Genomic DNA, 12184 nt, shown 5'->3' on the forward strand with positions numbered 1-12184 from the left:
GGAAAGAAGTTTCATAGCTGAAACGTAAATCCAGCAAAATAAAAGTTAACTAACATAGGACTAAATCCATTAATAATTTTTTATTTCTCTAATCTGAGTGAAGGAAAAAAAAATAGGACAATAGAAGTGGCATTAACGGTTAAAGTTTAGTTTGTATAATTCAGTAAGTTGTGCACCACGCAAATTATTTAAAAACTCTACACGTCATGATATTTAATCTGACAGATTCCTTTTCTAGGTGCAGAGTTTGTGACATAGAATCATTACTGGCAAAGAAAAAAAAGAACATAAAAGGAACACATAAACACTGATTAAATTCATATTTTAGGTGTGCTACCATGAAAGATGATTTTTACTTTACTATTAAGCAACAAGTCAACGCAGATTTTGAAAAGCAAATTGTATTTTCAAATATGCTTTTCAAGAATGCATTGATTGCTGTACATAATTCAGAAGAAGAAAGGAAAAATAATATAACTTCAGTTTTTTTTCTGCTTATTTGTACTTAGACTTCTGTGTGCTAATACAATATTTTTTTGGTTCATAGTGCCATAGAAGAATTATGGCACAAAAAACAGATCATGGTTACAAAATGCCTATGTCTTAAAATCTAAAAGGTCAGCACTAGTTGAATGTGGAGTTCTGAGCTTTAGTATTAAACTATTTTTAAAATATATTTTGATAGAAATAAAATCACAAGTATAAAAAAAAATACCTACTACTCTGTCACAGAAAAAAAAGCCAACACGTCACTCCTTCAATATTGCAGTGAGTGTATCACGCAATATAGAAGTATGAATCTTAATTAATTATGTAGCTTCTGAGCAAGTTTATTTGGAAAGGTATAGTCAGAAAAACCTCTCACCTCCCAGGCTTAGTGCTGTATTTTTGCAACCTCGCTTTCACTTCATCATATGTCAGGAATGCCATATATCCAGGATGCGTCACAGCTAAGAAGTTCCAATTCCTTAAGATTGAACCCCATGGCTAAAAACACAAGACAAACAATTAAACAGATGCAGCCAGGTAGTTACGTATTTCTAATAAAACTCAAGTCAATTTGTCAGAGAGATGTACAGTGTTCAGCTCAAGGTCTAAATAGCACAAAAGACTGCTGTATATACCCAGCTTTGCTGCAAAAGAATTATTCCAAGAAGATCAAGTCTAAATTTTTTGGATAAAGAGTTTGAAGAACTTGAATTCAAGAGATCTATTAGGAGCTACATAAAATATTAAACATCCTGTTTAGTTAGAGCCTGGAGAGTATGGCTCCATGATGGTTTAATAAAAACACAATTAAGTCTATTCTTGAGAGCTCCGGAGGCACTTTCATAGTTAATGACAACTAACACTAACAAATGAAGCCTAATAAAGTCACTAATTTGATCTGTCATTGCTTTTCTTATTCTCTACTTCTTGATTTCTTCAGTTGCCTTAATGGTATTAGAGCCAGAAAACAAAACAAATATTGACAGCACTTCATCCCAGGCTTTGCTGACCTGAATAGCAAACGCTTCAGAAAACTCAGTGAAACATGCCTGATATGCTATTACTTCGAAGAATACAGAACAGTCCTTTACTGTAAATGAAGAATGATTTTTAAGTAGTGGATTAATACAAATATATTAAGTGTTTATTGCTAGCATTTGGAGAGACAAGAAACTGCCTCTGAAAGGTTTGGAGGTTTTTTTTATGTACTTGTCAAAAAAAAACAAGGCAGGTGAAGTTAAGCAACACAAGAGAAGAGGCTTGGGTTCTTGTGCGCCTTGCAAATTCCCTTTAAAAGGACTTCTAAGGGCTAGTAAGGGAGAGATGAAATGTCTGTGTGACACACTTGAGCAGAGCATCCTAACAGTTTTGCCTGAGATTATGATACATTTGCCAGGCAAACTCTAACCACTACTTAAACATGGATGAACACCGATTTTAAAATTAATACCTCTTCAAAACAGACACATGAAATGGAACAGTAAGGTTTCGGCACAGAAGCCACAAGAAACCTCAGGTGTTCAAATCTGTACAAAAGAAAGGAGAAAAATTCACAATCCTAGATATAACACTGCATCTTGCCAGCCCCCCTCTGCACCCTCACCAGAGACGGATGCCAGGAGGCTTCATCACATGAAAAATGCTAGTTGCCTTAACTAGGCAAAAAAGGGAGTTGACTCTTCCTCCTCCACCGTATCAGCACTGACACTTCCTTCTCAAAAACACAATGTTCTTTCTCCTGCTGTATTATTCAAGCGCATGCACGTAAATAAAAAAGGATGATCAAACGCTCAGTACTTCGACGTTTTGTTGGACTGTGGTAATATTGCTTGCTACAGTACATTATAAAACAAATTCAAGTAGTGTGCAAATTCCTTGGTTAATCACAATCACCAAGCTTCTAAGTTGACAGTAGACAGCATCTTCCTCAAAAGCTTGGATTCTCAACGGAGTATCACTCTACTGCTATATCTAGAAAATGATGCTACAGTACAACTGAAAGCCAAAGGGCCAGAACTCATCACTTGCCTTGTGCACACAGAGTATAACAAAAGCAGAAAAGTTAAATGGGAAAGGATTTGTACACTTTCGCTTCTATAGAAATATTTTTGCACAAAAGGACAACTTAACTGAACATGTTAACAGTGACAGAATGAAGTTCCATCCCTTCAAAGCATCTGCATACTCTGCTGTGATAACTTTATCTCTGGGCAGAGCGCTTAGAGCTGTGCATGCATACAGTGGGGAGGCAGGGGGAGCAACTTCACTTTTACAGGACCTCCATAAAAAGTAATCTTGCTTTCTTCTGTGAATAAGCATCATGTTAAACATAGCTTTTCTGTAACACAAGCCACAGTTGGCAAAACAGTATTTTGATTACTTAAACAATTGGGATTTTCTCTCCGTGGGCGTACACACAGTTACAGAAGCTGTTTAAAAACTAGAGAAGTAAAATGTAACCTCTGGGAGAGGTTCTCAGACCAAGTTCAGTGCAAGTTCACTTCAACAATTATGCAACTATTGCACCAGCTGGTAATCTCTTTGGCAAAAATTCTCTCTCTGCTTCTTTGTTAAATTAAAAGTTAATCCTAACCAGTCTTCTCTCCTTACACGCATCAGTACTGCTGATCCTCTTTTTCTAGCACAAGCCACAGTAATGACTCAAACCAGCACTGGCCTCACAAAGAAACAAATGCAAATAGATATTCAATGGTGTACAGAACAAGGAAAATAAGTCTTATTTGAGGCTTCTGTCCTAAAGTTTAATGCAATCTATAAGACCTCACACAGGATCAGAACAAACTGTTACTTCTCAGATCACTGCTTCTCATTTAATTTTATATTCAATGTACAGATTAAAACAAATAAAAAACCCCAAACCCTGTTACTATTCGTAAGCAGAATGCTTAGGGAGAAAAAACCCTACAGAAAGGAACCTTAAATAAATGCATTTTATAGTGATGTATGTTGCACCCAATAGGTCTCAGACATTTTCAGTCAAGTCTGAGATCAAGATTAGGGCTTGATTACTAACCTGAACACCATTATTAGTTTGCCAAATACTGAGTAAAAGGGAGAAACTTTAGCAGAGCAGAAGCTGATCCCAAGGCAGCAAGCAACGTTCAGATAGGAACGCCTGATCATATCAAGCTTCACATAAAGGGCAAAGCTTAGAGGGATATTGCTAAAGCAGCATAAAGTACAATGATCTATATTCTCTAGTTTATTATTTCATCAGAGAACACTCAAAGTTTTGTCCAACCTCCACAACCTGTGTGTTTTAATAAGTGACCAATGTTTGTGGTTAATCTATTTAATTTATTTACACCGTAACATTTTCAGCTTTGATACAGTTTTGACTCAGAATGGAGAAGAAATGATCAAAATCAAAACTCTGTAAACTAAAACCATTAAGCATTTCCTGCCAAATATCAATATCAACTTTGTAATGGCACCCTTTCACATAACAGCAAGACTAAGAAAGCTAAACGGAGATTATCAGATTAACATGGAAGACAGAACGAACATATGTCCCAGGCTTTGATGTAAAATTGGTGTTTTGAACACATTTCCAACAGGCTAAAGAATAATGCACCAGTTTAAGGTGTAAAAAAAGTAAAGGGTAAAGAAAGTAAATGATCAAATAAATGGTTATATATCTCAAAGGGTCCTATATACAAAAGAAATATCCAAAGTGATAACTTCAGAATCAGTACATCTAATACGGATGCAAACCAGCACAGCCTTCCATATTGACTAAAATACTTCAAGCACGTTCTGTAGAAAGGACACAAGGTTAACAGAGGTATGTAGCATAAACGCAAGTTTATTTCAGATAAATATTACCTATTATTCCCAAATATTCCCCAAGATAGTCCCTTATTGTAAATAAACAGCAGAGAATTAATGGCAAAAATATGTTCATAAAGAAAAGAGTTAGGCCTACATTTAGCCTAAAAGTCATATGTACCTTTCTTTATGGGTTTGTAGAAAGACTTCATATAAGTATATATAGATACAAAAGCACAATGAAAACACATATAAAACTTAGATAAATACCTGAAGGCCTATGTTTTTAGGAATGCATTCGAGAATAGTGAGAAATAAGTAAGTAGCCAACACAAAGATACTGTAATCATATTAAATATTTGCAGAAGCAAAGTAGGTGTTGCTCGATGTTTTCAGTTCTTCAGATGTAGGTGCTGATGCGCCAAACATCTCTGAAGGACTAAATAAAATGCATAATTTATTTCTGAATTGTAGTGGTTCAGTTATTTCAGTTTTTCCAAAAAAATCTGCTTCCTCAACCCATAGGTACTTGCCTCAGGGGCCCTAAGCATCTCAAATTCATACAAGTATCTAAAATTTTCAAATCTTACCTGAAATAATCTAGTGAAGATATCAAATTCAAAAATTGAAATGTAGTCATTGCAGGTCAAGTCAATAGTAGATTTAAGAGCCATTGCTTCCAAACCAGAGCTTATTTGATGAACTTCATGAAGGCACTGCCTGAATACTTTCCATGGCACTATAGTTCTGTGAGAAGGGTGGAAATAATAAATTTAATTAAACCACACATTTAAGATTTGATTCCTTATTTAGACATCAGAACTGGACTTTCAAAGAAGCAAAACATTAATTTTTTTTCTCTGCAGACAAAAAAAAACCCAAACACAAAAACAAAACCCCCCAAGTTTTCTGAAAGCTGCCTAAGCAAATGAAAGAGTAATTTACCTTCCTTTAAACATGGTCAAACGAAGTGTCATTTATTTTACAACGATAAATATTCAATCTTCCTAAGGAGGACAACAAAAAGAACACTGCAGAAACTGAAATATCCTACCAAGCAGGTGTAGCAACCAACCTCACACCTTCTCAAAGATAATGTACAGGACCCGCTCTGTGCTAGGTAAAGAACGCCTTTCTTCACAGCCTCTCTTCTCAGAATGATAAGCATCAATTTAGTATCTACTATGTTGACATTTTTTATAGTTAAAGCTCATAAACACTGGTCAAGTAACTGGATAGCAATCAGCCAGGTACCACCAATACTGGTCCAAGACCTGTCATAGCCCATGACAGTTACATGCATATTAGAAGACATACCTCATCATATCTTCACACATTCTTTCAGGATGAGGGAGTATTTTCAGACAGTAGTGAATATGGGAAAAGGTGGCGGATAGAAGGAAAAGGGAAAAGGTGGTGGATAGAAGGAAATTAAAATTATCTTCTCTAACACAAAGCTTGTTCTGTCAAATTCAGTTTTTATTTGCATAGTCAGAGATAATGCAGATTAGTTATTTTGCCAACCAAGTGCTTATATTTGGAATCTGACATGAGGCTGATCACTTGGAAGTGCTTTATTTTATCACTCTCAAAACTATGAGAAATTGTTCAATAATGGCAATTTTTCTTCTCATGTCATTAGGGTCAAATCCAAATTTTGCAAGGCCATAACATCTCTCTTAAAAAAAGTTTTGCCTCACCTTGAGAGCAGACTATATGGTATTTTAAAAACATTTTAATTAACCAAAATATAACCACTAACCAATATATGACTATTTTCAGGACTTAATATCTCACACACTCATAGTAATATTTTAATAATAACTGCCTCAAAAACTCATCAATATTTCTTAAAATTGTATTACTTTTGGTTTTTACATTGACTTATTTTTCTAAGTGACAAAATACTTTATTCCAGTTTTTCTAACTATTTTCTTATGCAGAAATGTATATTGCTTGGTAGTACAGTACTGTAAAAAAAAAAAAAAAAAAAGACTGACTGTATTAAGTTGGCCCTGTGTAATAAATATTCTGCAGTTAACCTAAATGAAAACAAATAGTAATTCGAAGTACAACACTAAAGACATGCTCCTGTATTTCTGCTGCATCAGGCATTCACTACATTTGTAAGTGCAAAAAAAATCTACTTGTTACTTAGAGGTTTATATTGAGAAAGTCATAAATGATAAAATGTGAAGTTTAATAGATCTCAGCAGATACTTTCATCTGCGTATGAAAAACAGGAAACCACAAAGAGCTGAAGAGAGATACCACATCAGATGCCATTTAAGAAAGAATGCACATCAAATTTTGATTATGGTAAAAAGAGAATGAAATGTTGCACTAAGTTCAGAGAACACAGTTGGAAAACGTCAGTGCTTTTGTGGTGATAAAGTTGTTTTAGTTCAAGTACCTATTGCTTATTTAGTTCCTGTAACTGTGAATCTGAAATAGCTTCTGATTCTCTATGTAAAACACCCTAAAACAGTTACAACACTTTGATCATGCAGAAATGGGGTTAGAAAAGTTTTTTGGGGTCTTTTTTGTTGTTGTTTGGAGTTTTTTTTGGGGGGGGCGAATTTAAAATTCACTAAATTCAGCAGATTTTTTTCTGCAGCTTTGTGAAACAGGTCTTTTATCTCCTTGATAGCTTGTTGAAAATGTACCTCCTGTTTCTCAGCAGCTACTTTTATACAGCTATCATTCCTAAATACTTTGAAACAGCACCAGCCAGGGATCATCTCTTCCCCCAATGTGTCTCTCAAGTTTATATATACAAACCGCTTCGCTCCTCAGAGACCTTGCAGACAGCACACACTCACTCAAAATGAGGGTGTTGCAGAGTCTTCACAAGGTGAAGGATTCTGCAACACCCTCTTCTTCTGCTCCTGTGGCACTGAAATTTAGTGACCTTTCAGGCACACTGTGGAACACCCTCCTGTGGCAGAGATCTAGGAGGGGGTCACACAGAACGCTTCCCACAGTCTGAGGTTTTTGTAGAGGGCTGGCGAGTTGAGTTTCTGTTTGAATTAACATTTCGCTGCTGTTGCTTCCTTGTGTTTTAGAGGATATACAGCCTTTGAAGGCACCTTTTCATTATGCAAATTTTAAGAGTTATTTTAATTATTTGGGGAGATGGCAGGGGCAATGGGAAGGGGAAAGGAAGAGGACCAATCAAACCAAGCTTGAGATTGGGACTGTGCTAACCAATTACACGGGTAAATTGTTGTTTTAAATATTTTATTTTTTTTTAATCAGAAAAAAAAAAAAAAAAAAGCCTTTATAGAAAGAAAAAGCAGAACCCTGTTTTTAATGAAATACTGCCTGCAGCATTCGGCTCCTGAACCATAGAAGGTATCTTCTATAAATATTTTCAGTGATCTTTGTCCTTGTGATATTTGTTGCATCATGCCCTAATGATACCCTGCACTAGAGGCTGGCAGGTATTCTGCACATGCCTCATGCTATTAGGCTGACCTGTGGACACTTGTCTAGGAGGAGATGAGTTAGTCAGCTCTCCTACAGCTCATCAGAAAGATGTGATTTGACATCCCAGTAACATTAGTTCTCTATAGAATCAGGTTAAGAAGTGCAGTGTCTCAGTATTTCAGGTATTTAATTGTAGTTACATGAGCTATCCCTTGCAGGAGAGCTCGCGCGACTCCAGCTGAAACAGTGACCATACGGGAGAGGATGGCACTGCATAGTGACTGTACTTCCCTCAAATGTTTGATGCCCAAAGTTCAGAACCCAACTACACAAGCACACGCATGCATTATGAACAGATATGCCCAGGGCTTTGGTAACAGTTTCTCTTTTTATAATCTAATTTGGGGGAAAAACAGGACACTGAAGTAATACAAAAATGTCTAACTATATTACATGTACACACTGTTACTGAGCTACATGTTACTTTATTATAAGTTCTATTAGTTCAAAATGTTCAGAGGGATAATTTTAAAAGGAAACAAAAACATTAAGGAAGCTGAAACACACACCTTATACAGCAGAAAAAGGTTATGGAGGGCCTTCTACAAGGAAAACATAATCTCTGTATGCTAAACTTTTAGGAAACAATTCATCTATACAGTGTCTCCGTACTGCCTTTCCTCATCATTAGAGTAGAAGCAAGCCCATACCAATTTAAGAAAAGAAAACACAAAATAAAACAAATGATCCTGAACAATTTTTCCAGAAGAGGCTTTCTGTGCATATCTTATCTCTCTCAAATCAACAAAACTATCTGCATCTTGGCAGACTGGGGTTGTCATCTTATTTAAGACTCCTGTGAAAAGGCCTAAAATAAATCATTTCTTCCCCCAAGCCTCTCAAGATGACACTACTCCACATTTCTTCTGCAATCGTAACCATACTTGAAGAATGATGAATTAAAAAAAATGGTCTGATTGAAGTATAAGCTTTTAAAAAATACTTTAATATAGGATGGTATCTATTTACTATCACTGACACACGTCAGAGGGAAGTGTCACTCTATAATCTCACACGCCGTTTTAAACAACACCCACACATCTTCCATATGCCTAGAGGAGAAGGATTAGTGTCCTGCATGTAATTTTCAAGCAAATTAGTAGAGGAATTTAGGTCCTCCCTTCTCTCCTGCCCGGATGATGTGTCCATAGGATTTTCTAAAACTCCCAGAATGTTGCTGCATTGTTAAAAAGCAAAAGACATTAAAATAAACCTGCAAAGAAAGCACATATTTTCTGAGCGTGCAGAGTACAGCACTTCAGTAGAACTGCAGAGATGCAGCTATTCCGGAATGTCAAGTGACACTGCTCCCATGTGAACCAGAGCAGACCACAAGTACATCTAGGATGGTAAATCTGTACCTGTGTAACTTAGAGTGAACATTTTTGCCTGCAAGAGACTCTCTCAAATGTGGCCAGAAAACAGAACATGAAAAGGGCATTACTGTATCCAGAGCAAACTCAAGAATATTCAAGCAAATACTGACCCAGATAGAAACAACATTCTTTGCAAGTCTGCAGTGAGCAATGTGGATTTTGGTTTATCATCACTGAACAGAGCATTTTCTTAAAACCGCTGCTTCAGTTTTAAGTGAGAGGCCACATGTTTTCATTGCTTCTAAACTGCAGAGCAAACAATTGACACATAGAAGGCTTGAGAAGTTCAGTCCTGAGGGAAAAAAGGAATTCTGCCGTATCGTGCCAGTACAATCGTTAAATAGTGACATCATGCAGAACAAATATAGATGAATCTAACGTGAGAAAAGAGAAGGTAAAAGAGATAAAATGAACCTTATGAAATGGGGAAAAGATACCACCAAAAATATCCAATTCCAAAGCCGCATAACTGGACACTGCTGGAAAGACAGCAAGTTAGTACTTCCTTAAGGGATGCAGGAAGTCTGCATTTCCTGAAGTGTCCCCGAAGGCATAGACTTATCTATGTATTTCCAACTCTGATCTCTGACCACAAATCCAAAGCACACCCATGCTTCTGCACACCCTTTTATACTTAAAACACTGCCTCTCCTGCCTATCCATCAAGAATCTGTTCTCCTGTCTCACAATCTTGTGTGCCAACTGTTACAACTTTCTTTTCTCTATACCTTTGTACCTGCAATTTTACCTTATTCTTAGCCACCCAGAATAGCTGTGAAGACCATTGCCCTTTTCTGTTTTTTAATCATATCTTGCAACTTTCCATTGACTAGCTTTCCTCTGTAATATTATTTATCTTCTTGTTCAAACATGTTTATCTTGCATTTACGTGAAAAAGATCTAGCGAGATTTGTCTCACTAGCAACCAGGGAACCGTACCTTCTGCCTCTAGCTCAAGTTTGTAAGCAAGGGTACGAATAAGCTTATTTCCTGTGCTGCTGATGAGCCGAAGGAGGAACCATCCTCTAAAAAGCTCATTCCCTGTCAACTTTAGAAGTTCCTGTTGCCAAAACACCTGTCTTGATAGTGATGAAGGCTATGGCCCTTGGATCACCACGTCTTCCTCTTTCATCTCCCTTTATCTTTGGCTTCCCTTTACACTTCAGTTCATACTCAGATTTGAAGCTCTCTGGGCCAGGACCACCACTTCAGTCCATATTTTTACAGTGTTCGGTCAACACTAGGGCTCTTAGGTGCTACCAGCAGCAACAACAGGAAACCAAGTCATAAATTAAGGGGATCAACAAAGTGTTAAAACCTAGCTTATCTGAGGTCTCACTGTCTGACAGCTAAACGTTTTCATGTTAAGTGGTGCACTGTGGTCTGCCTGTTTTACTGCTGCTTCGCTGAACCCAAGCCGCAGAGGCTGTCTCTTCTATCCTGAGCCAAAAAGCACTGACCACAGCAGAACCACAACTACTCAAAATTTAGAGTATCAATCCGAAATACCTGTTTAACTGCTACTGAGAAATCAATAGCCCCCTTTTTTTCTAAATGGCAATAAAAAAAACCCCAACTTTCAGACCTCAGCTGGGGGAAAAAAAAAAAAGTATGAGAGCTAAAATAGTAATGCCTTTGACCCTAGCAGTGAAAGAATTTCTATGTCTTCAGAAACTAAAAGGTGGGGGAAAATCAATTCATCTGACAAAAATAACAGAAATGCCTTCAATTTTTTAAGGTTTCACAATGAATAATAGAATGGTTTAGGTTGGAAGGGACCTTGAAGATCATCGAGTTCCACCCCCCCTGCCATAGACAGGGACACCTCCCACTAGCCCAGGCTGCCCAAGGCCACGTCCAGCCTGGCCTTGAACACCTCCAGGGATGGGGCCTCAACAACCTCTCTGGGCAACCTGTTCCAGTGCCTTACCACCCTCAAAGTGAAAAACTTCTTCCTAACATTTAATCTAAACCTGCCCTCTTCCAGTTTATAGCCATTCCCCCTTGTCCTATCCCTACATGCCCCAGTAAAAGTCCTTCCCCAGCTCTCCTGTAGGCCCCCTTTAGGTACTGGAAGGCCGCAATTAGATCTCCCCGGAGCCTCCTCTTCTCCAGGCTGAACAGCCCCAACTCTCTCAGCCTCTCCTCATAGGAGAGGTGCTCCAGCCTTCAGATCATCCTCATGGCCCTCCTCTGGATGCGCTCCAACAGGTCCATGTCTTTCTTATGTTGGGGACTCCAGAGCTGGATGCAGTACTCCAGGTGGGGTCTCACGAGAGTGGAGTGGAGCAGAGGGCCAGAATCACCTCCTTTGACCTGCTGGCCACACTTCTTTTGATGCAGCCCAGGATAGGGTTGGCCTTCTGGGCTGCAAGCACACATTGCTGGCTCATGCTGAGCTTCTCGTCAACCAGCACACGCAGGTCCTTCTCCTCAGGGCTGCTCTCCAGCCATTCCCCACTGAGCCTGTATTTGTGCTTGGGATTGCCCCGATCCTCATACAGGACCTTGCCCTTGGCCTTGTTGAACTTCATCAGGTTGGCTTGGGCCCAACTCTCCAGCCTGTCCAGGTCCCTCAGGATGGCATCCCTCCCCTCCAGCATGTTGACCGCGCCACATTGCTTGGTATCATTGGCAAACTTGCTGAGGGTGCACTCAGCCATTGACTGCAACTCTGAGTGCGACCATCCAGCCAGTTTTTTATGCACCGAGTGGTCCATTTGTTGAATCCATGTCTCTTCAATTTAGAGACAAGGATATTGTGTGGGACAGTGTCGAACACTTTGCACAAGTCCAGGTAGATGACATCAGTTGCTGCTGCTGTAACCCCTTCATAAAAGGCCACCAAATTTGTGAGGCATGACTTGCCCTTGGTGAAGCCATGCTGGCTGTCACCAGTCACCTCCTTGTTTTCTATGTGCCTCAGCACAGTTTCCAGGAGGATCTGCTCCATGATCTTGCCAGAGACCTCACAGAGGTGAGACTAAGAAGATTTAAACTTTAAAAGTTAAAATAAATGGCAGAACTATGGAGAATTGAAA

General features: G+C 38.4%; 1 protein-coding gene across 1 annotated transcript in view; it reads right to left on the reverse strand.

Moving 5' to 3' along the window:
- CBLB (Cbl proto-oncogene B, E3 ubiquitin protein ligase) overlaps nucleotides 1-12184 on the reverse strand; it is a 128925-nt gene that overhangs the window by 45991 nt on the left and 70750 nt on the right. Inside the window, exons 4-5 of the mRNA XM_009883713.1 lie at nucleotides 4869-5025; nucleotides 866-987 (exon numbers count right to left, since the gene is read on the reverse strand). Coding sequence (XP_009882015.1) covers nucleotides 866-987; nucleotides 4869-5025 — 279 coding nt within the window. The remainder of the gene's footprint in view (nucleotides 1-865; nucleotides 988-4868; nucleotides 5026-12184) is intronic.

The sequence above is a fragment of the Charadrius vociferus genome, unplaced genomic scaffold (genome assembly GCF_000708025.1).
Source record: "Charadrius vociferus isolate BGI_N301 unplaced genomic scaffold, ASM70802v2 scaffold554, whole genome shotgun sequence".
NCBI classification, from domain to species: Eukaryota; Metazoa; Chordata; class Aves; order Charadriiformes; family Charadriidae; genus Charadrius; species Charadrius vociferus.